General features: G+C 48.7%; 7 protein-coding genes across 7 annotated transcripts; all 7 read left to right on the top strand.

Moving 5' to 3' along the window:
- Positions 1-506: 506 nt before the first annotated feature.
- C7M61_002356 (uncharacterized protein) lies at positions 507-11,503 on the top strand (the record flags this gene model as incomplete). The annotated part of the gene is made up of 3 exons (XM_024857734.1): positions 507-1,581; positions 3,077-3,623; positions 4,567-11,503. 3 exons carry the CDS (start codon positions 507-509, stop codon positions 11,501-11,503), a joined length of 8,559 nt encoding a protein of 2,852 aa, XP_024714233.1.
- A 678-nt stretch (positions 11,504-12,181) lies between these two features.
- C7M61_002355 (polyadenylate-binding protein) lies at positions 12,182-14,038 on the top strand (the record flags this gene model as incomplete). The annotated part of the gene is made up of 1 exon (XM_024857733.1): positions 12,182-14,038. The coding sequence occupies one exon, from the start codon at positions 12,182-12,184 to the stop codon at positions 14,036-14,038; it is 1,857 nt and encodes a 618-aa protein (XP_024714232.1).
- Positions 14,039-14,634: 596 nt separating this feature from the next.
- Positions 14,635-17,268, top strand: TPS2 (trehalose-phosphatase; the record flags this gene model as incomplete). The annotated part of the gene is made up of 1 exon (XM_024857732.1): positions 14,635-17,268. One exon carries the CDS (start codon positions 14,635-14,637, stop codon positions 17,266-17,268), a length of 2,634 nt encoding a protein of 877 aa, XP_024714231.1.
- Positions 17,269-17,417: 149 nt separating this feature from the next.
- Positions 17,418-18,689, top strand: EHT1 (medium-chain fatty acid ethyl ester synthase/esterase; the record flags this gene model as incomplete). Its single annotated transcript, XM_024857731.1, has 1 exon — positions 17,418-18,689. The coding sequence occupies one exon, from the start codon at positions 17,418-17,420 to the stop codon at positions 18,687-18,689; it is 1,272 nt and encodes a 423-aa protein (XP_024714230.1).
- A 1,064-nt stretch (positions 18,690-19,753) lies between these two features.
- Positions 19,754-21,634, top strand: C7M61_002352 (uncharacterized protein; the record flags this gene model as incomplete). The annotated part of the gene is made up of 1 exon (XM_024857730.1): positions 19,754-21,634. One exon carries the CDS (start codon positions 19,754-19,756, stop codon positions 21,632-21,634), a length of 1,881 nt encoding a protein of 626 aa, XP_024714229.1.
- Positions 21,635-21,767: 133 nt separating this feature from the next.
- SEC62 (Sec63 complex subunit) lies at positions 21,768-22,712 on the top strand (the record flags this gene model as incomplete). Its single annotated transcript, XM_024857729.1, has 1 exon — positions 21,768-22,712. One exon carries the CDS (start codon positions 21,768-21,770, stop codon positions 22,710-22,712), a length of 945 nt encoding a protein of 314 aa, XP_024714228.1.
- Positions 22,713-22,891: 179 nt separating this feature from the next.
- C7M61_002350 (uncharacterized protein) lies at positions 22,892-24,307 on the top strand (the record flags this gene model as incomplete). Its single annotated transcript, XM_024857728.1, has 1 exon — positions 22,892-24,307. One exon carries the CDS (start codon positions 22,892-22,894, stop codon positions 24,305-24,307), a length of 1,416 nt encoding a protein of 471 aa, XP_024714227.1.
- Positions 24,308-24,383: the final 76 nt, after the last annotated feature.

Genomic DNA, 24,383 nt, shown 5'->3' with positions numbered 1-24,383 from the left:
CTACTGATTGGGGGATATTTTTAGAGATACGGCGTGGAGAGGGAAGAAAGGAGAAAAGCGGTGAAAAATCATGGAAAGCGATATTTGGGAGAAACGCTATGTAGATGGTCCTGTGAACAGCCTCCATGAATGGCCGCAGATGGAGGTTGGTGTGCTTGAATAGTAACGTTGCATTGTCCGAAGTTGGCAGTCCTACTTGATAATTGAAGAGTTGGCCAGTGCATGATTTTTGTCTTTAAGCTACCCTTCAAGGGAAGGCCAGTATAGCTGACAAGTCACAAGCTTGTTTTGTTCGAATTACCTTGTCAGCGAGCTCGTATCAAACCTTCCCTTTAGGCACTTGGGCGGAGCATGGAAGGTGGAAAGTCCAGCTATTTAAAAATCATTGAAAGCGTGGGCCGAATGACCCTTCACTGTACTTGCCAAATGAACATGACCTCAAAGTACTCATAGATAAGCCATTCGTTCCACCATCTCCTCCTGATCCGAGTGATAGCAGATCCACAATGAAAGAACTCATTGAAAAATGCAAAAGACGTCTCAAGAAGAACAACGACGCGGGTCCTCTAAAACTAGACACCGTTCTTGTCTTTAAAATCTTGGGTACAAGTGTTAAGCAAATGGCCAGGGAAATCAGCACTGTAAGGGATTACGAGTGTTATACATTCCAGGAGGATTGCTTTACAATCAACGACCACTTCTTCAAAATCACAGAGCTACATTTTTTGGTTAACGAAGAACAAGACTTTCTTGAGGACTCCAGCGTTCTCGAGGATGCCCGTCTGCTGACCGGAGTGACATCATTCGGTTTGGGCCCAGACCTTGAAAGAAGAGTGGTGGTTTTTGAAGTTTGGCATACTTCAGTCACATATTGGTGGTCAGATTATGAGATGCCCATGCCTACAATAGGTGGCTGCTTCTTGGTAACGGGAGATGAGAGAAAACTCATTCAGGGCCCAAAGTTCCCAATGTCGCATCTGCTTTATGGAGTTGGGTCAGAGGTGCCAGCTGACTCGAGTCACAGAGTTTATGATGATGTCTCGATCAGTCTCAAAGCTGACTTTGTCAAACCGTCTTGGTTCATTCAAAGAGAGTACCATCGAATTGTGACGCCTGGCATGTCTGTTCCCGACATTGTTCCTTTACAAATTGATATAAGTGGTGTGTCAGATATAAAGGATGTGTCACTGGAACCTATTCTCGTATCCGAAATAAGCATTCAGTTGGAGGAATTCACTAGCGTATGGAGAGATGGAAAATTTTTCAAAGAAGTTCGTTCGAAGACCTTGCTTGAAAACAAATCCACTGGTCTTGTTTACGATTGTGGAGCAACATTCATCATTCCACCCAAGCTGTACAATTGCAAGCTTCCAGAGGTGGGTCCGAGTTTCTTTTCCCAAAGCTTCACGAGAAGCTATGGCTTGAGATTAAAAATCATCCTTTTCAACGAAAGCCTCTCAGAAGTAACGTTATCCACATTTTTTGAGTTGAATATGGCGAGAGTGAAGTACGAGCGGCTCAAAGAAAGTGATATTCACGACGACGAACGCTACCTTGGGGAGAAGCGTGATGTGAAGAGAAGTTATTTGATGGAACATCATACTAGTAAGTTGGGTATAAATGATTTTTTTGCACTGTTTATGAGAAAAACAAGAAAATCATATCTGGCCGGATATCTGTTCCGATCATGGCAACACGGTAGCAAGAGGGTATTGTTCACAACTATGGAGGCCATCAAACCATCGAAGCTAAGTAAATTCAGCTATTATGAACGAGGAATACGCACCAAAGATATCCCCAAAACCTTGAAAAAACCGAGAGGTGAGAGGTTCAATGACGTACACGTTAAAGCAAAGGTGATCGACAAGCCAATTCACTGTGGAAGCTGCTCAGTTCTTCGGAAGCTGAATCTCTCTGTGTGTGTCATGAGGGGCAACAAAGTGGTTGGTAATTTCGTGAATGAATGCTATGGGCATTACAGACGAGCCATACCTGATTCGTCCTTTTCGATAGGGAAGAAACTGTTGCCATTGACAATTCGTCTTACTCGATGTGAAAGTGAGCGCTTTGAGAAGCAAAGCAGATGGGATGATTTATTGCTCTTGACTCCTGGACTGAAATTTTGTGAGTTTTTCAACCTCACTTTCATGCTACCTAGGAGCTTCGAGGAAGCCAATTTAGATAGCCCGATGGAGAATTTCAAAATCCAGCTCGAGCATATTGAGATGAGCATATATATGGTTTGTGAAGATGGCTATTATGATTACATGAAGAGGCTTGTTATCAACAAAGATCTCAACGACATTGAAGGTTGTTCATTCTGGTGGAGCGAATTTTGCGAAGGTGTTCCAGAAAGTCTGCAAGTTCGTGCCTTCACCTTGCCTTCAGAAGTTTTTGATGGTTTAGTACCGCCATATACTGGACTTAGTATGTCTCACAGTGCCCACTTGAGTGGTAGATTACTGTTTACGACGCTCAATCGCAACTATGCTTACACCTGGGAGAACAAAATAATGATTGCCCAGCTTTGCAGTGATTCTTCAGATGCCAATTGACTGTCTTGTTTATTCAACAGAAGCAAGGATCGCCAGTCATGAATCTAGAGGTACTATAGTGGAGGCTGATTGAGGACTCTGGCATAAACCAAGGAGCTGTATGTGTTGCACCTACTAGGATGCATTTGTATATAGTGATAGATTAAAGGCTTAATAATCTCTAAAAAGCTATCTGAGCTTGCCATTTCCGACTGGCGACAGAATGATACAACTAGTCTTCTTGGGACAACATCACCAATCATGATACACCATAACGACCCAAGAGGATACCTATATTTCTCTTCAGGCTACAAGAACGGTTCTGCGATTTCAAAGGCTGAGTGGGGCATTTCATGGTACTGTAGAAAGTTCGTCGTGAGGCACCTGGGTAAGGTTGCAAAAGCGACACTTCCTCACTTGTTCACAAACACACTCGACCACAAGACTCTTTTCCATAATCCAAGTTTTGACAAGTTTTGAGTTTTGTACCAGCGTTTAATACCGATCAAATCAATTCAGTAACCCAATGAGATTCAAACCAGTGTCGTTCGTCTCGGCGTTAGTGGGACTCCTGGTGTTCTTTGCAGTTCCTACTGGTTTTGCCTGGCATAGCCATTATACGATGTTCGATAATGAAGGTTTCACGATTCCTTCATTAAAAACGTACCGGGCCACTTTTTCCGAAGACCCCAACGTGTTGAACGAAACTCATGCTTTCCTGTCAAGTGCGTTGGAGGCCAATCAAAGCAGCGCAATGAAGGCCCTCCATTTCTCTGAAGGTCTCAATGGTGACACATTAGAAACCTTCCGGGCCGAAGGCAAGAAACTTAAAAGCGAGACCAACGAGCTCAAATTTTGTACGCCAGGCACTATAAAGAAGTGGGATGATTACTCAAAGAGGATTGAAGAGTACACAAAACAAGGGCTTCCCAGATTCATGACGCTCAGTCTGACTTCACGCATGGTGAAGGATCTTTCAGGGGAAGAGATCGCTCAATTAAAGATACTTCAGCCTTACTATTTGACTCCGCATCAGAGACATGCTCACAAGGAAGGATGCAAGGAGGCTATTGACTTCATCGGAAAAAAGTACCGAAAGTTTCTGACACTCGAAATCGGTGGATTATATTCCCTCATGTTGTCTCTCGCGTGTGGCATATGTCTTTGTGATAAAAAACGACAATACATTGCAATGGCGTGCTGCTGTGCAGCAATAGCCGCTACTTTTCATATTATCGCAAGTGCCCTTATTCTCAGTTATGATGGACGGTATCTGCCAGAATGGGTTGCAGCAATGGTGCTTTTTAGATTGGCTTTCCCATTCTATGGAGCTACTTATCTCTTGATAATCCAGATTAAAAGAGCATGATATCAGAACAAGAAGGATCCGTGGGCTTCTATATCCTGACCATATTCTGAAGATCTTCATCAATGCCACCGCCAATATTAAAGACTACTTGTAGACACTGAAGACATCCTTTGAAAGCTTCCTGAATTATCCTTTTCGAGTTGAAACAGTAATTGCTAGCATTTGCAGTTTTGGCCTGGGGACCAGACCTCGCTTACAAAAATGGCTGCGAAATCTGAAAGCATCAGAAGTTGCAAAATGATGTAGAGGACCCTGCCAAAAAAAACCACCCAGTATAATTAAATCCGGCTTTTTTATATTTCTCATGACTGGAAAGTCCCTTTAAGTGGACCCTCCGAAACAAAAACGAATTACGGTTCTTTGGCCCACATCTTCCATCGTGGCACCTGTCCATATCGGACTTCACAATGAGCTCCAACAAAACTCCAAACAACAAATATCTCACGATTTCCAGCAAAGGGGAATCCTTAAAAACAGAACACTACTTCCTTTCCCAAAAGTAAATCACCAAAAAATCCCACCTCTGTCAATTCATAACCATCGAATCGAAGCGTTGGGTGGGCCGCGCCTGCACACAAGGTGAGCGTCAAATAACACGCTTTACCCACACCACCCACTCAAACCACCAAACCTACAGCATTTCTGGATACCCACACCGGCGAGTTTCTCCAAAAACCCCGTGATGAGCTCCAGAAGAAGAATCAATAAGGCCAGGCTGGCGGCACGTGCCAAACAGCCCTTGGTGGACTTGGACGCCTTGGCCTCCAATGTTAGACCCTCTGATTCGCCGGCTCCATCCACTGACACGTCGGACCAGCCGGCTCCAGGACCCCCACCTAGAAGGGCTAGACCTCCACAGTCACAGAACCTAGAAAGTTCGGCTTCGGAAAGCAAATCCACCGAAGGTCCACCTCCACGTAGAGGAGCTGTGAAACCGCCAACGAGTGCCATCGACCAGCCTCAGCCTGTGCTAGGCGAATCGGAGCACATTGAGCACAGCGATAACAGGAGCGAATTGCCATGGGGCCATTCGCCCGAATGGCAGCGTCGTGAAGCTCAGAATCAGGAGCAGAACGAAGAGGAGCTGAATCAGCAGTTGGAAGATACACCCCAGGACTGGGAGCTGAACCAGCCATCGTGGCAGCAGCACCACGATCAGCAGCATCAATACCACCAGCAGCTGTCTGCCAGCGACCAGCAACAAGAACATGTCCAGGAGGACCACTCCTCGCTTCCGCGGGGTAACCCTCCATTCGATGTGCCTTGGGACGACAACCAGAACACAGACTTGAACCAGCATCAGCCACCTCAGCATGAAAACTTCAGCCACCACGGCTCCTTGCCCTTGCCACCAGACGAAGATATTCAGGACGATGATGGCTCCGGGTGGGACGCATACACGAATATTGAGCTTGAGGAGAGCCAGCAGCTACAGGCAGCGCAGGCGGAACAAGAGCACGGAGGTGAAGCCCAGAACCCCTACGAAACTCAAGATCAGCAATATTGGCAGCACGAAGCGGCGAACCAAGACAACTGGGATCAAGCAGGCGAAAACCAGGCTCCCGAAGAGGCTAATGAGAAAGACCCATGGGACCAGGACGACGATCTTGGGGATGATCCATGGGATCAGGACGTGAATTTGGATGCTGAACAGAAGAATGATGCATGGGATCCAGAGGCAGGACACCCTCCTCAAGAAGAGCATCATAATCAATGGGATCAGGAGGCAGAGCAGGTGGCCCATGAAGAGCAGCATAATCAATGGGATCAGGAGGCAGAGCAGGTTGCCCATGAAGAGCAGCATGAGCCATGGGACCAAGAAGCTGCGCCAGAACATGCCAACGAAGCTCAATGGGAAGGCTACAATGAACCCACGGTTCACGCATGGGACCCCGAAGCTGTGAACGAAAGCGAGCAACAAGCGCCATGGGACCACGAGGCTCATGCCGGCAATGCGTGGAATCCAAATGACGAGCCCGAGGCTCCTGAAGATCCTTGGGATGAAAACGCTGCAAATGAGGCAAACGAAGACCCTTGGGACCAGCAAACTCCATATGATGGAGAGATCGAGAAAGATGTCAGAGCGGGCTTTGATCAAGAGAGAACCGACGAGAATGTCAACTACGAACAACAGCTCGATCAGCAATTCCAGCATGAGGAATCTCACCAAAACCTTGATGATGAACCTCTTCCTTGGGACAGTAATCAAGCAGACGAACCCAATGAATACCCATTTGAGCATGAGCAACAGGCACCATTAGAAGGTCAACACGAGGAGCCATTTAATCATGACAACTTTCAGTCTGAGGCTCCACAACACGGGTATGATTCTCAAGCTGACAATGTTGCTGAGCCCGACTCACAGTTTTTCGACGAACTTGCCCCACAACCTGCTACCCATGATGAGCAAGAACAACTGCAAGACTTTTGGACTAATGGCGAGTCCAATCAACTTCAATCAGAAGAACAACCACAAAAGGATGAGACCGGCCTTGATAGCATGTTGGGCGACGACGACTTCCTCGGTGAAAGTGAATCGCCTGACCCACAACCTTTAGACGAGCCACAACACGCTCATTACGATACAGTCATTCACCACGGTGTCGAACAAGCGCAGGAAGCAGACGAAAGCTTGAACAATAAACTGAGGGCATTGGAAATGCTCGACATGGATGAAGACTTGCTTTTGGACGAAGAGTTCCTTGAAGATGAAGAGCAAATCACACAGCCCACTCAGGCAAATGTGCAGCAGCCATCCCAGCAGGTCACTCAACCAGCTCAACAGGCAGCTCCCCAGGTAACAACTCAGACACAAAAGCAGTCTTCAAAGTATGCTCCAACGCTGAAATATGCCCCTACGACCGCCCCTGCGCCTGGCGGAAACCCATATGCACCAAAGGATGTTGAGCAGCCAAAATCTGGCCTTGTTACTGCAGTCAAACCATCAGGGCCAACCATTGAGCCTAGAAAGCATGCAGTGGCCGAGGTCGCTGCTCATGCACCAACGATACCCAAGGCTGAGGATAAGATCAAAGAACAGCTCAATGCTGCTAAGAAGAAGAATGATGCGTACGATTTCCCAATGGGTTTGGTTAAACCTCCTACTAGAGCTCCTAGAGCTGCAGCTAAGCTGAACCCATCATCGGTAACATCTCCATTGGTGAACCAAGCAGGTATGGCTCCACCTGGAAACGAAAGAGTTTCATCAATCACCTCGCCAAACGTCACATCATCTAGTTTGAGTCCTGCTGCTCCTCCAGTGAAGAAGAATTTCTTCGAGGAGTATCCACCAAATGCTATCAAGCCTTCCTCGAGGCCCGGAAGAGCTGCTGCTTCGTCTTATACCCCTCAGCCAACCAACGAAGACGCCAATCAGTCTCTTAGAAATGCATCTAGTCCTTCTGTCGGCCATGCATTGCCCACCAAATCACCAAAGAATCCTTATGCCGCATTGCAGCCTAAGAACTCACAGACAGTGGCACACATCCCACAGCCTGTCATAGGAAACGTTCCACCTGGTCCCAATAAGTACCAGCCGAACACGCAGGTTCCACCAGGAATGTCTCCACAAGTTAACACCGTTCCTATTGGAAGACCTCCACAGGGAGGTTTCGTACCTCCTCCTCAAGGCTATCAAGGCGTTCCTCCTCCTCAGGGCCATCCAGGCGTTCCTCCACAGGGTCACTTGCCTCAACCGGCGGCGCCTCCCCAAAATCATGGTGCTCAGCCTTTCCCCAATCTAGGTGGTAGGCCTCAGGAGCCTACTCAAGTCCAGAAGTCTCCAAGAATGAGTGTCAACACCGCTATGCAAGGAAAGCATCCTGAAAAGGGAGCCTCGTTGAGCCCATATGTTCCTGTTTCGGGACCCTATGCTCCCGGAGCTAGAGGCCACTCGCGGACCAGCTCAATTGTTGGTGGCAAGGCCAAGGAAGGAAACCCATACGCTCCGGTGCAAGGTGGCCCACCCCCCACTCAACAGCACGCAAAGGGTGCTGTACCTCCACCAGGGTTCCACGGAACCAGGGCAAGAGGCGCCTCTTTGAACAGGAAATCGAACCCAAAGGTGCAGAACCCAGCCGCTTTGCTAGAGAGACAATTTCCAATCTTTCATTGGAACAGTTCTCAAAATGTGGCTTTCATGATTCCTCATCAGCCAGTGAGTTCCTTTGACCCATTGATTAGAAAAATCCAGGTTGAGAAGGTTTCTGATGTTGCAAGCAAACACAACCTTTACAATGACTTCCCAGGACCATTGGTGAAGGGCAAGGTCAAGAAGAAGGATATGGAACTCTGGTTGCAAAAGGTGATAACATCTACTGAGGCTGAAAACCCGGCTTCCGATGAAGTGGTCCTTGCCAAGATTCTTCTTTTGCTTGTTAAGTTTGACGGAAACTTCCGAAACGAAGAGTTGTTGTTGGAGATTGCCAAGGTGCTCACTCCTAACGTTGACTACAACCAGGAGACGCCAGCTGCTTCCATGTCAGTTGGAGGACAAGCCATTTCTGCCAATGCCTATAAGCTTGATAATCAAGGCATTAACAGTGTCTGGAGCTTGATTCAGACCGGTAAGACAGAGGAGGCATTGTCCATCGCAATGTCTAAGGGTGATTGGGCGCTTTCGTTCATCATTGCTTCCTCCATTGGTCAGGAAAGATTTGCGAAGGTTGCCTCGGATTACGCTAGAATATCGTTTCCATTCCAGAAGGGTCTGATCGCCAAAGTGCAACATCTCATGCCAATTCTCATGAAGATCTTTGTCGGAAACTCCGCTGGTGTGATCAGCGACTTCGAGAACGTCGCCACTGAAGGTGAATTTGCAAGGATGTATTATAAGGAAATCCTCGCTGCTGCCATTGTCAACAACTGCAACACCAACTTCCTAGTGGACTTTGGCAACTTCTTATCGAAATCTGGCATGACCACTGCTAGCGAGCTTTGCTTCATCATTGGAGGATTAGTCATGACTCCTTCTCCACTCACAAACGGTGCTTCATTCCAAGCTGTTGGTGTTTTCACACTGACCTCGGTTTACTCCGAAATTTACGAGTACATTTTGCTGGTTTCGCCGGCAACACTGAACACAATACCTCCAACAGGCTTACCTCACTTGCTTCTGTTCAAGTTGAGACGTGCCCAGACTCTTGCTGACTTCGGCTGCTTTACCGAAGCAAGAAGATATTGTGATTTGATTGGCAGTACCATGAGGACTCTCGGTAAATCGCCATACGTAAGTCCAGGGTTGACTCATGAATTTCAGGATTTGCTCATCAGGTTATCTAACTCTGGAGCTTCTGATTCGAGTTGGCTTGGTGCCAAATTGAGGAGCAGAGTTAACATGGACAAAATGTGGGGACATCTTGACAAAATTATTGGAGGTGAGGATTCAACCCCCAAGCCACAAGACACTGGCGTTTTCCGCAATTACAGTCCTTCGCTTTCTCGCAATGCTTCCACCCTAGACATTACTCAACAATTGCCAAACGGAACTCAAATACGCCCCGATTTGAACAGAACAGCGTCGCTCGCATCAGCGCCAGCTGGACATACAGACTTCAGTCCTGTTCAGCCACAAGCTCGTGGAAGCACACTGAGATATGCGCCAGGCGGTCCAGGGAGCTACAAAAAGGCACCTTCCTTGCTGGGCCAGTCAAGTTTCCAGCTGGGCCTTCCTCAACATCCCACCCACAAAAGAATTCCAAGCAACGGCTCGCTGCCTAATGTGGCTCTTGATCCAAGTCCAGTGAACGAGGATGCCAAGCCGCCATTGAAGCAGGCCTCCTCGTTTGCTCCAAGACAGCCTCCAATCCCTCGTAACCCGTTGTACAGCAATCGTTCCGGTCAGGTGTCTGCGCTGTCAATCGTGTCATCTCACGTTAGCCCACAGCAGAACCAGCAGAGACACAATGACCAGCATGAAAGATTTGAGTTACCAGACCTTGATGTAACTAATGAACATCCGGTTATGGAACGCTCACCAAGAGGTCTTGAGAAGGGTCACTTCAGGACTTCGCTGTTACAGAGTGAGGTGCAAGATGGAATTGATGGCAATGAGGACAACCATGTACCTGATACTATTGAGGAGAAATCAGAGGAGTCTTCTAGCCAGCGCCCATCTAGAGGTGAGTTATTGCCAAAGAAGGAGGAATCAGAGCCAGAGCCAGAGCCTGAGCACAAGCCCACACCATCAGAGGAGCCTGAAGAGAAGGATGAACCAAAGAAGGATGACGCTTCTGTGCCACCACCACCTATCTCCACTAGGAAGTCTCTTCCTCAAAGAGCCAATCCTTACGCTCCAGGAGGATCCAGAGGCCAGGCTCGCGGCTCCAACTCCAACAGGTATGGACCAGGAAAGACGGCCAACAAGTACGCATCTCCACATCCCTCTCAACATAAGGATTTCTTGGAGAAGTCCACGCCCAATATGTCAACTAATGAGGTTTTAGGTCATGATCAGAATGGTGATGCCGAGAACGAGGTTTCTAAAGCCGAAGAGGATAAGGAGAAGGAGAAGGAAGGCGAGGACGAAGAGGCCCCCTCTGACTCCCCAGCTTCAGGCCCTTCGCCTCAACCTGAAGCACCTAGTCAGGCCCCTCCTGCAAGAGGACCACCTCCAAGAAATGGCCCCTCCAAACCAAGTGGTCCACCAGGTAGAAGAGCCAATCCTTACGCACCAGCTCCCAAGAACCCTTATGCGCCACCTGGGGAGCTGACCAAGCAGCCTGAGAAGAACACCTCGAAGCCTCCAGCAAACGTGGATATCAGTGTTGACTACGGTGCAGATGAAAGCGTGGACACTTCCGAGGACACCAAGCCACCAATGCCTGGCAGAGTGGTTTCTCCAACTGCCAGGGCCGACTATGCCAACCCATTCCAGCATGAGAAGGCACCAGTTGAAGGTGGTCTTGAAGACTTCTCCATACCTGGCTCGCCGGAGTACACCACCAGAGCCAATTCGGTCATTGGCCACAATGGCTTGTTTTCCAGCAAGTTGTCTCAATCTCAACAGTCGGTAATGTATCAGCAGTACGAGGTGAAGGATGACACTGTTCACGACTACGTTCCCGTTCCTGAGGATGAAGAGGACGAGGAGGAGAAGAGAATCAAGAAGAGAAAGGAGGAGAGTGCTGCTGCCGCCCAACAGAACGAAGCAAGAAGACCAGCACAAGAAAGCGAGGGTTGGTTGAGCAGGTTGAGAGGAAGGAGGCAAGACGACAAGCCGAAGCCAATCAAGGCTAAGCTTGGACAAGAGAGCACCTTCTACTACGACGATGAACTCAAGAGATGGATTGACAAGAGCAGACCCCTCGAGGAGCAGATCAAGGAGCTGGCACCACCACCACCTCCAATGAAGAAGAAGGTTGCGCCTAAAGCGGAACCAAAGGCCAGTTCTCCAGAGGCTGGCAAGCCACAAGCACCTTCTGAAAGCAACTCCGAAGCACCTTCGGCCCCCAAGGGTCCCACTCCTCGAGCAGCTCGTGCTGCCCCAAGAGGGAACTTGGCGAATGCCAACTTGGACGACCTTTTGTCGTTGAGCAGCGGAGCTCCTGCTGGAGGCCGCAAGCAAAAGAGAAGATACGTGAATGTGCTTGAGAAGAAGTGAGCAGATAACAACATAGAGCAATAAAATTGATCATCATGAAGTAACCTTGTATAGCGATGGGGTGATGAAACACCTCGAACAGCATGATAAGGAGCCAAGCAATATGAATATCTCTTTCTTATTCAATTAGATAATTACTTTGATTCCTGAATTCACGCTCAATGATAATACATTCTACAAATTCACGTATTCGGGTCCATTGTGGCCCACTCCGTCTCCTGAGACATGGCTGCGAAATCCACACCATGCTTCACTTTACAACACTCAAACACAGCAAATATAACCCACCAAAGCAAATTCCAATTCTTATAAAAAATGAAAAAAGCTGACTCTCCACCCACTTTTCTCTTTCCTTTTTCCTTTGTTCTACCCTAGATTTAGTGTAGGTCGTGCGCGTACCGCGCCGGGTAATCTCATCAGCGTCGTTATGAGGAACGAACGGTGGGACGTGGGATTATGATTGTGAAAAAAAGCGGCCTGCATATGGCGTTTTTTTCTCGCTAGGCCATCAACGATGATTTTTTTTAAAAAGAGTTTTCCTCTTCAGAGAAATCTCCAGCTTCTGCCCTACTACGACTCGTGAATAACCGCCTGAGCCCCGTCTCGTCGTTGTTCGTTCGTATCCGATTTTCCAAAAAAGAAAAAAAAAAAAGTAAAAAACACAAAAAATAATACATTATGTCTGCTCCTGACGCATCCCAAATCACCGAGTCTTTGGACAACTTGAACCTTGACTCTAACGCCCCTGCCCAGACTGAGGCCACCGAGGCTTCTGCTCAGGGTGAAGGTGACGCTGTGGCTGACACCTCGGCCTCTTTGTACGTGGGTGAGTTGAACCCATCTGTCTCTGAGGCTGCTCTTTTCGAAATCTTCTCCCCATTGGGTCAGGTTTCTTCCATCAGAGTTTGCCGTGACGCTGTTTCCAAGAAGTCCTTGGGTTACGCGTACGTGAACTACCACAAGCACGAGGATGGAGAGCGTGCTTTGGACGAGTTGAACTACTCGCTCATTGAGGGCAGACCATGCCGTATTATGTGGTCCCAGAGAGACCCAGCCTTGAGAAGAAACGGTGACGGCAACATCTTCATCAAGAACTTGCACCCCGACATCGACAACAAGGCTTTGCACGACACCTTCTCTGCTTTCGGTCGCGTCTTGTCTTGTAAGGTTGCCACCGATGAGGCTGGTAACTCTAAGGGTTTCGGTTTCGTTCACTACGAGACCGCTGAGGCTGCCGAGGCTGCCATTGAGAACGTCAATGGTATGTCCTTGAACGACCGTGAGGTGTACGTGGGCAAGCACTTCTCCAGAAAGGACCGTGAGTCTTACTTTGAGGAGTTGAAGGCTAACTTCACCAACGTGTTCGTCAAGAACTTCGGTCCTGAGTACACCGAGGACGAGTTGAAGAACTTGTTCTCTACTTACGGTAAGATCACCTCCGTCCACTTTGAGAAGGACAACGAGGGTAAGTCCAAGGGCTTCGGTTTCGTCAACTTCGAGGCTCACGAGTCTGCCGTCAAGGCTGTTGAGGAGCTCAACGACAAGGAGATCAACGGTCAGAAGATCTACGTCGGCAGAGCCCAGAAGAAGAGAGAGAGAATCGAGGAGTTGAAGAAGCAGTACGAGTCTACTCGTTTGGAGAAGTTGTCCAAGTACCAGGGCGTCAACTTGTTCGTCAAGAACTTGGACGACAGCCTCACCTCCGAGCAGTTGGAGGAGGAGTTCAAGCCTTTCGGTACCATCACCTCTGCCAAGGTTATGGTTGACGATGCCGGTAAGTCCAAGGGCTTCGGTTTCGTGTGCTTCTCCACCCCAGAGGAGGCCACCAAGGCTATCACCGAGATGAACCAGCGTATCATCCTCGGCAAGCCTTTGTACGTTGCTCTTGCCCAGCGTAAGGAGGTCAGAAGATCTCAGATGGAGCAGCAGATCCACGCTCGTAACCAGATGAGAATGCAGAACGCTGCCGCTGGTGGTATGCCAGGTCAGTTCATGCCTCCTATGTTCTACGGCCAGCAGCCAGGTTTCTTCCCTGGTAACGGCAGAGGTGGCAACGGTCCTTTCCCACCTAACCCTCAGATGATGATGCCAAGAGGCCAGATGCCTCCTCCTCAGGGTCAGTGGCCAAGAGCTGGTCCAAACGGCCAGCCAGTGCCTATGTACGGCATGCCACCAATGTACGGTGGTGAGTTCCAGGGTCCTAACGGCCGTCAGCAGAGAGGTGGTTTCCCACCTCAGCGTGGCCAGAAGGGTGGTCCTAACAAGGCCAGAGACTTGGCTGCCATCATTGCCTCTGCTCCAGCTGAGCAGCAGAAGAGAATCTTGGGTGAGGAATTGTACCCTAAGATTGTCTCCACCGGTAAGGCCGACGAGCCTGAGGCCGCTGGTAAGATCACTGGTATGATGTTGGACTTGGAGAACCAGGAGATCTTGGCTTTGTTGGAGGACGACGAGTTGTTTAGCACCCACTTTGAGGATGCCTTGACCGCTTACGAGGACTACAAGAAGTCTTCTGAGGAGGCCACCGAGGCCTAGGTCAGAGAATAGTTAATTTCTAGTTCTGATGTTTGCTTGCTAGTTTTTATTTTTTCGGATGGGTAATTGGATGAGATATATATACCATGAAAAAAAGAAAAACAGAATTGGGAGCTGTAGGTGTGTTGTAGAGGAGTTTGCCTTAGCGGGAAAAGTCCGAAATCGAGACCCTTAACGGGCAATGCCATACCGAGTGAGCGTGTTCAGCGGGTAAATGACCGTTTGACTTATGAGTGATTTCAATAAAATCAGGAGTACTTGAATTTGGATAGTAATAAGAAAAAGGAGCAAAATCATCGCTAGAAATTCCGAATTTCACTCACTATCTTGTTATCACCTTATTCCACGCAGCGACTGCAAACAGCAGGTACAACCCAACCAACAGCAAGTCCAATCGTTTAACAAAGAATACTACCAAATTCAGTCAAAATCACAAAATACCCCCCGCCAGAGCATAAAACCAAATTCACCCAAAAGTGCCCGTTTTAGACCTATAGCAACCGCCGCTTCCACGCATAGATCTTCCGATCTACCTGCCGTCCAGATATCGTGATACCATCTATAAGCTTCTTTAACTATTCCACCGAAAAAAGCCCATGCCCTCCGTCTATGACCAATTGAAGGCCTACCCGGCCGACACCCCCACGATATCCCCCAAAGCCTATGCCAATGACAAAAAGCTAAGCTTATCGGGGCGTGTTCTTAGCGTGGTTCTGTCGTTACCGACTCAGATATGCAAAGTCAACGAACCTCTGGGAGGCTCAACATGGTCCGTTGCTCCTATACGAGGCCAGCTGGCGTTGTACCTGTCGGTGCTTTTTCTCCAGCACGAGACCGACTGGGAAAGTCACCTTATCGGATGGACCGGCGAGTTGGTGAACAAGACTTCTATATTGAGCAATTTGCATCTGGACAACATCAAGGAGGATCCTTTGTATTTGGACGACGAGGATAAGGGCGAGCTTGAGCACAAGATGCGCCAGACATTGAACTCGGAAAACGTCCACCCGGTGTGGTTGTTAAGGAAAGACCAGGACAGATGGAGACGCTATGCAGAGAAGGTGATATGGCCGGTGTTCCACTACATCCAGGGTCTGCCCAACGACGGGGCCCAGGAGGGCCAGGAATGGCACGACTACGTCAGATTCAACGAGGCCTACTTTCAGAAAATCAAGCAAATCTACAAGCCAGGCGACATTATCTGGATCCACGACTACTACCTCATGCTTTTGCCCCAATTGTTGAGAATGGAGTTCCCCAATGCCTTTATTGGTTTCTACATGCATGCTCCGTTCCCTTCGTCGGAGTACTACCGTTGTCTTGCCAAAAGGACGCAGTTGCTTGACGGCATGCTAGGTGCCGATAAGATTGCGTTCCAAAGCGAGTCATTTCAACGCCATTTCCTCAGTTGTTGTGCCCGTGTTTTGGGCTACGACGTGACCAAAAACAGCATCAACGCTTACGGCTCCACCATTTCAGTAGAGACCTTGCCCATTGGCATAGACGCCAAAAGAGTCGAGCACGACGCTTTCCAGGATGCATCCATTGAGGACAAGATCAGGGCTCTTAGAGAGATTTACGCAGGCAAGAAGATCATCGTCGGAAGAGACCGTTTGGACTCTGTGCGTGGTGTTCAGCAGAAACTCCAGGCGTTTGAGATGTTCTTGCAGATGTACCCTGAGTGGAGAGACAAGGTTGTTCTCGTGCAAATCTCCTCCCCTGGGTACTCTCACGATAAGCGTGTGGAGAAGAAGGTGTCGGACTTGGTGACCCTGATCAACTCTCGTTTCGGAAGTTTGAACTACACGCCTGTTCTCCACTACCAGATCCGCATTAGTAAGGACGAGTATTTGGCCCTCTTGCGTGTGGCTGACTTGTGTCTTATCACGTCAGTCCGTGACGGAATGAACACTACGTCATTGGAGTTTGTTGTTTGCCAGAAGACGAACTGCTCACCTTTGATTCTTTCAGAGTTCACAGGCACAGCATCTGTGTTGAGCGACTCCATTTTAGTCAACCCTTGGGACTCCGTCAGTATTGCAAAGACAATGAACACTTGTCTCAACATGAGCCAAGAGGACAAGGCGAAGCTTGAGTCGAAGCTCTATGATAGAGTAACATCCAACACCATTCAGGTGTGGACATCCAACTTTTTGGAACACTTGATTGATCATGTGGAGACGACCCACCAGACGCACCACACTCCTACTTTGAATAGACCCATGTTGTTGAACAACTACAACCATCTGAAGAGGCGCCTTTTCTTGTTTGACTACGACGGCACTTTGACACCTATTGTTCAAGATCCAGCTGCGGCTATCCCTTCTTCAAGGTTGCACAACATTGTTGATAAGTTGGCGGCAGACCCCAAGAATCAGATCTGGATCATCTCAGGAAGAGACCAGGTCTTCTTGGATAAGTGGTGGGGCGCCAAGAATGTTGGTTTATCTGCTGAACATGGCTGTTTCATGAAAGACGTTGGCAGTTCCGAATGGTACAATTTGGCAGAGGCATTCGACATGTCATGGCAGCAAAAGGTCGAGGAAGTGTTCAAGAAATACACTGACCAGACACCAGGATCCAACATTGAGCGCAAGAAGGTTGCCTTGACATGGCACTACCGCAGATCTGACCCGGAGTTGGGCAAGTACCAAGCTGACATGTGCTTGAAAGAACTACAGGGTGGTGTTGCGAAGGAGTATGACGTGGAAGTCATGGAAGGAAAGGCCAACATTGAGGTGCGTCCTCGGTTCGTGAACAAAGGTGAGATCGTCAAGCGTTTGGTGCTCAATGGCCATGGAAACAAACAAGATCCACACCTGATTAAGTTGGACGCCCTGTCTATAAGCCCAGACGAGCTTCCCGACTTTATGTTGTGCTTGGGTGACGACAAGACCGATGAAGATATGTTCAGATCTCTCAAGGACATTGAAACTACATGGCATTTGACGGAGTTACCGAAAAACAAGTGGGGTTCCTACGGAGTTTTCCCGGTGCTTGTTGGGCCTGCTGCCAAGGAAACGCTAGCAACGTCGCATCTCAATGATCCCTCGCAGGTAATTGACACATTGGGCTTGCTTTCCGGAGATGTGTGCTTGTTCGAGAGTGCTGGGTCGGTGACATTGGACGATAGAGGACATGTGGAGAACAGTGAGTCGAGCGAAAGATCAAAGGAGCTCGTCAGAGAGGCTACCATGAAGAAAGACGAATCTCGCAGTTCCAGAAACTAAATAGCATATAGCTGAATTTTATAGCATCCTCATCCTCGGCTTTTCGGGATTTTCACCGGTGGCTGCGAAAAAGCGTTGGGTAATCGCACCCGTACACCGCATAACGGTATCGCATAAGTAGCACCGGATAATCCGCCATTGCTATACCAATGGGTATCTTCAATTGGGGCTTTCGTGCCACCCTCAAGATCCATACGGTTAAGCCGGATGAATCAGTGAAAATCACTTCCGACAAGACATTGAGTGAATTCGTCCGCAATGACCTTCCTCTCATTGACACCAAGAACAAGCTCTGGTTGAGTCCCCTTTTGTTCAACGGTACTCTCCAGACTTTGTACTATGCTTTGCACAAGAGTGAAGACAAGTTCCAGGTTTACTATGGTCGTGAGTTGTTCAAATACAAGGATGGCGGTCAAGCTTCGGTGGACTGGGTAATTCCCAAACCGGAGTCTACGGAGCAATTCAAGAAGCTTTACGAAGAGACTATCCCCGAGGACCTGCCCAAGCTTCACCCTAGGACGCGTTTCTTTACCAAGGAGGAGCTTCTGGAAAAACAGAACCCGAAGGACAGCGACACCACAGAGCCACTTTGTGTGGTTCTTCACGGATTAGCCGGAGGTTCTCATGAACCGCTTATTCGTAACTTGGGCGAGTACTTGGGTAATCAGGCCGGTTTGAAGTGGGATGTTGCTGTCATCAACTCGCGTGGATGCTGCAGAACGAAGATCACCACCGATAAGCTCTTCAGTGCTTTCTCTACTGACGATGTCAAGGATGTCCTCGTTGAGATACGCAGAAGGTACCCCAAGAGACCAATCTACGCTATTGGCTTCTCTTTCGGTTCTTGCATCTTGGGTAACCTTTTGGGCAGCGAGGATCCAGACGTTCAGGATCTCATCAAGGCTGCTGTCTTCATTGGATGTCCTTGGGACTTGGCTGACAGTGCCTACCATGTCGACAGTTCGCTTACAGGCCGTAAGGTGCTCAACCCGGGTTTGACTACATTCCTCAACAAGCTTATCAAGCTGAACAAGCAGGAGCTCCAGAACTTCAACCCTGACTTCTTCACTGACGAGCGTATTGAGGAGGCCAAGAAGGCCGTGAGAACGTTTGACTGGGACAACTGCTTCACTTGCAAGACGGTTGGGTTCTCCAATGCATTTGAGTACTATAGAGAGGGCTCGCCCTTGCGCCGGATCCACAAGATCAAGACGCCAGTGCTTGCCATCAACTCGACGGATGACCCTGCTGTTTCTGTGCGGTTGCCAATCCAAGACGTCGAAAACAACCCATACTTGGCGTTGGTGGAGTCTGATTTGGGAGGCCACCTTGGCTTCGTCAAGTCGTCTGGAGAGTTCTGGTGTGTTGAAGCAGCTGACGAGTTCATCAACAAGTTTGAAGAGGCCACACGGGCCAACTAGAGTAGAGGTGTTTTAATTAATAGACAATATGTTGTACCGAATGAGAAGTCGGTTAGAGGATCGGTCCAGCCAAAGCGGACCGTACCGAAGTGCGTTTGCAGCCACACGGCGTCTAGAAGAGCCGTGCGATCCTGTCACTTCTTCTTCAAAGTATAAAGTGTATGAGCACGACTTTTTGACATTGAATCCTCTGACATATTTTCCATTCAAACCTTCCATACTTCTTTCATTAAAGTTTGGAAATAAAGTTGGTGCCTCGAGGACGGTTCGCATGAAGTGGCCCGCCTCGCCTGGCTATTGTTTCTGCATTCTGCCTGTCGCCAATTTGCAGCAATTCGCAGAGCCGAGGGGTCGGTGATTCACCAGCAAAAGATGGAATTTGAATGAAGTAAACAAAAATGCTATAATTGTTGGATCTCCTTTTCTCGGAGTTCCTGGTTTCCCTCGTTTTTTTCGTTTGCTTGTGGCGTAGTTTGGCGACTTGCAGTGAGAGGTTGCGGTCCGTGGCGCGCCAGCAGGAGAATCAGAAGATTCTCCGAGAACAGGTGATCTCCGGCTTCCTGGAGGATAATAATTGGGCGATTCAAAGTGCAAAAAAATCGAAGGAATTTAAAGCTTTTTTTGTTTTATTATAAAAGCTAGCATATTCCTTTTCACAGCAATAAATCTGGAAATCGAAACCAGGGCAGAGCCCTCGCGCCGTAGCGAAGCCCTGTTAATTAGCAGCAAGCTGCGACTCACGAAAAAAACGCAGCCTCACTGGAGTCACCCAGGCGAACACACGTGTAAGCAGAGAAAGAAGAAGCTTATTTTTTAAAAAAACGTCAAAAACGCCAAACCCAAAATCAAGGAAATCATCGCCTTTTTATACTTTTCCTAAAGGCACCGCGTGGTCACAAGGTTAGGCGCCTAGCTTTGGCCCACTGGTGAGCCGCAGCCGCATCGAGGTAGATAAGACGCAAAAATTCAGCCCATCACATACAAAACAACTTTTTCATCAGTAACTACCCTCCCATCCCCCAATTCTTCGCCACATACATGGCAGCCTTCTTAGTTAGCTGTAAATGTTCAAACACTCCCAACACAAGGATTTGTCGTATTTCGACATCAGGCTCAAGCTGGAACACAAGAACACCATCTTGGTGAAGGGAAATGAGTTCGACGTGGAATCCGTGCCGGTTACGGGATCCGTGAAGATACTGACCAAGGAGGATTTGCACGTCAAGCGTGTCAAGCTCCAGCTTATAGGAGAATACCAGGCCGAGTACTATGAGAGAATGTCCAGTGGTCAGGTTGCAGGCCAGGTTACTGAGAGAAACTGTGTGCTTAAGGTGCAATGGCCCAATTTGTTGACTTCAAGTGAAGGTGAATTGCAGTATGGTGATTACGGCGATTCCATGGTGAAGATGTCCAAGCTCGACTCCCACTTGAAGAAGTCGTCCAGAGAGAACTCCGTGACTTCCTTGTCTCAGCTTGACAAGAACGCTTCCAACACGTCTTTGGCAGATACTCCTACGAAGAAGCGACCTTCGTACTCAAGAGCAAAGTCCCAGGGCATGTTGACCTCTGTCAAGCCCACGTTGTTCACGATTCCCAAATCTGGCGTTGATGGTACACCATATCCGCTGAAAACCACCGGAAAACTGGACCTCCACTCGTTTTTGCTTCCCCAGGGCAACTACAGCATGCCTTTTAGTATCATGCTTCCTGCGAACGTGTCTGAGTCCGTGGACTGCTTGCCTATTGCCAAGCTCAGATATAAGCTTGTTTGCACTGTGGAAAGAGGCCGTCTTGAGAAGGACTTTGCTGCTGCTAAGCACGTTCGTATTGTGAGGACTTTGCACCCACACAGCGTGAATTTGACCGATCTGATTGAATACGGTAATACGTGGCCGGGTAAGGTGGAATTCAACGTTTCGCTGCCTCGAAAAGCCTTGGCTTTGGGTACCAAGATGCCCATCAAATTGACAATCGTGCCGTTGGTGAAGGGTCTTTCTTTTAAATCGATGTACGCCGAGGTTGTACAGCACAACGGTACTAAAGGTATCACTGGTGAGTCTCCGCAGTTTGAGGCCATCATCAACAGACAAAAGCTTGCAAACGAGCACACGCATTTTGATGAGGACCACTGGGTGGTCAAGTCCCACTACAGGCTTCCTTCTTCACTCAAAGACGTTACGCAAACGTGTACGTTGAAGAATGGAATCATCACAGTCAAGCACAGAGTTAGAGTGCTGATCCACATCAAAAACGCCGATGGCCATGTTTCCGAGCTCAGAGCAAACCTTCCCGTCCACGTATTCATGAGTCCCAAGTACGGAACAATCACCACTCGTCATTACGAAATCGACCAACACCATGGCCTCTTCACCACAGCTCCAGACCCTGAACGTGAAGACACCGTTTTCCACAGAAAAGAGTCACAGCCTCCTTCTGAAGACGAACTGTCCAGTGAAGACTCGTACGCTGCTGACCGTGAAGAAGACAATGCTCCTCCAGTGTACCAGCAGCACATGTTTGACATGGTGTATGATCAGCTGAGCCCTAGGTCTCCGCTCGAGCAGCTCCGTATCAACGGTGTGAAAAGCGCCCTCGAGGGCTACTTCGATATTCCCTTGCTGAAATCAGGAACTCTGTCGCCACCATTAGATTTGAATGTGCTACTGAAGGTGCCCAGTTACGAGAAGGCTTTGGACGACGACTCCGAGGGCGAGGAACCTGCGCCCAACTACATCAACGAAGACGACTTACTGCGTGCTTTTGGCTCGCTTAATGCAAAACTTCTGGAGAGAAGTGCTTCCATGTCAGACATTCAGCTCAATCTTCCTCGTAAGATGAAAGCAGCATTGGCAACCCCACCGCCTAGAAGCCCAGAAGGAGCATCGCCAAACACGAAACACCAGTTCCGCTTGCGTTTCTCCCACAAGCACAAACCTTCACGATAATGTACATAGACGAACGATTAATAGAAGAGTACCTGCTGGTACTTATGTTTGCAGCCACTAAACCCGTACACCACACTCGAGACACATCAATGCAAATCAAGCTCGACATCAAGTGAACAAAATTACCTTATAGATGTCTGTTCCCACCGTCGCCAACGCTTCAGGAGCTGGCGTTGCTCCAGGAATGGGAGAAGGCACGCCTATCCAGACTACTGGCCAAACTTCGCCATACGTGTTGAATGTGGCCAAATACTTGAGAGACAATAAGCAGCTAAAACGCAGAACAGGCTTGTTGAACAACAAGGACGACATTGACTTCTTCAGATACAAGCGTTTTGTCCGTGCTTTGTTGAGTGACGAGTATAAGAAGAAACAGGCCAACCCAAAGAACGAGTTGCTTCCCATCAACAGTGAGGAAGAGGCGGGTAAGCTTTTCATCCAGTTGATTCTGGGCCGTCTCCTTCTACCAGTTGAGAAATTGCACTACAAAGACGTCAAGGCCATCAAGGGCTGGAAGCCCAACAAGCAGAAGCCAACGTTGAAACCCACGCAAAAGGCTGCGTTGGAGCCTAACGCCTACTACGCCTGGATCTACCAGAAACCAAACCCATACATTGTCTTGTACGGTTTGCTCACGCTTGCTGCCGTGTTCACCATCATCTTGTTCCCCTTGTGGCCTGCGTTCATGAGAAGAGGCGTGTGGTACTTGTCGATGGGTGTGTTGGGTCTATTAGGATTGTTGTTTGCCACTGCGATTGTGCGTTTGATCATCTTTGTCATCACCTACTTGGTCTTGCCCCAAGCCTTCTGGCTCTTCCCTAATTTGTTCGAGGATTGTGGCTTCTTTGAGAGTTTCCAGCCCGCCTATGGATGGGCCGAGCCAGCCGGCGCAAAGAAGAAGAAGAAGGGCAAGAAGGGTAAGAAGAACGCCTTTGGCGATATTGGCGACAAGCTTGGAGCCGTTATCGATGCCCACGTGAAGGAGCAAGAGGGAGAGGCCTCTGCTTCAGGAGCCCAGGCTTCGTCCACACAGCCTAAGAAGAGAGCCGTGACCCTCGAGGAGGTTGAAGACAACTAAGTCAGCAACGAGGCCAATTATGAATAAATTGTCAGTGGGCGCCATTTTGGGCAAGTGGTGGATGCTGGTACGGGGCTTGACTCAATAGCAGTCAGTCACCTCTATACCGTACTTCCCCAGACTAGCGAGCTATCACGTAACCTACTACTCCACCAACTACATAGATCAATAACACACCCATGATCAACGACTTGGCGTTTAACCAGGACTATACGTGCCTCCTGATGTCCACACTGGAGTGCCACAAGATTTACAATTGCGATCCATTCGGTGAATTCTACACCTCCGATAAGAACAATGCCCCGACAGCATTTCTCCGGATGCTCTTCTCCACGTCCCTTACGATTATAGTGCCTGAATCCGGGCTGAATTTGGGCAATAGGGTGCTCCAAGTTCATAACCTCAAGCAAAACTTGAAGATCTGTGAGCTCACCTTCCCGTCAAACATAGTGGACCTCATGCTCAACAGGAAGAGGTTGGTGGTATTCCTCGAGGTCGGCCAAATCTACATCTACGATTTGAGCAGTGTTAGGCTCATGAAAGTTTTGGAGATAAACTCGTACCTGAAGGGCGAGAACGATGGGGTTGTGGCAGCCTTGAGTGCCGATGATAGGCTGTATTTGGCTATGCCGCTCAGTGCCGTGAATGACCAAACAGATCTTTTTAATGAGAGTTCAAGTCAGCCTAGCACTCCTGTTTTGAGGCCGAGCGACCTGGCCCCGGTGGTTCTGTTGGACGCTCTTGTGGAGCTTACTCAGAAGAACGAGAACTCCCTGCTTGCAAAGAAGGAGACGATTACATTGGAGGATTTACAAAAGGATTCCAACGGCTGGGTGGCGATTTACGATACGATCAATTTGAAGCCACGGCTTTTGTACAAGGCCCACGACTCGAGCATTGCCAAAATCACTTTATCGAGAGATAGCCAAGCAGTTGCAACTGCCTCAACCAAAGGCACGATCATCAGGGTCTGTCATCTTAATTTTGATCTTCTTGACGACCTTGGCAAGCTTCACATCACACATATCACAAACCTCCGGCGTGGCCACCACCTAACCAGAGTGACCAATCTCACATTCAGCGTGGACTCGAGCGTATTGGGCTGTGGATCAGATAGCAATACCATCCACTTCTTCAAAATAGGCCCTGAAACGCCTCAGCCGGAACTGAGCGACGAGGACCAAAGCAACCGTTCGTCCCTGGAGGATCTCAACGAGAACTTGGCCAATCTACTAATACTGAAGCAGCCAGAGGAGCCTGAACAAGAAGAAGGCGACAAGCTGTACTTCTCGCGTCTTCGGAGACCCAGCAAGCTTCTCAACAATCCCTACACTAAGCTGCTTATCAAGAAGCTTCCTTACAAGGACTACTTTGACAACTTGATCTGGGAACCGCCCAGACGCCTGTTTGCATATGTGAAGCTTGGAGAAAACGGGCCCGTGTCTCACAAAAACGTAGAAATTGGCTTGGGTGCTCTGGGTGTGTTGATGTTGGCCTCCTACCACACGGGGACATTCTACCAGTACAAGCTTCCGAAGCCCCATGACGAGGATCGAGAGGAGTGTACTCTACTTTCCTCACACTCGTTGCAATGAGACAGTGTTGCATTGAATTAGGAGGAGCAGGTGATGTTTGACCAGAAATGGACAACTGGCTGGGTGGGCTGGTTCC

This window comes from Candidozyma pseudohaemuli (genome assembly GCF_003013735.1).
Source record: "Candidozyma pseudohaemuli strain B12108 chromosome Unknown scaffold00004, whole genome shotgun sequence".
Lineage (NCBI taxonomy): Eukaryota > Fungi > Ascomycota > Pichiomycetes > Serinales > Metschnikowiaceae > Candidozyma > Candidozyma pseudohaemuli.
The sequence above is the reverse complement of the archived record's forward strand: the minus strand, read 5'-3'. Positions and strand labels throughout refer to the sequence as shown.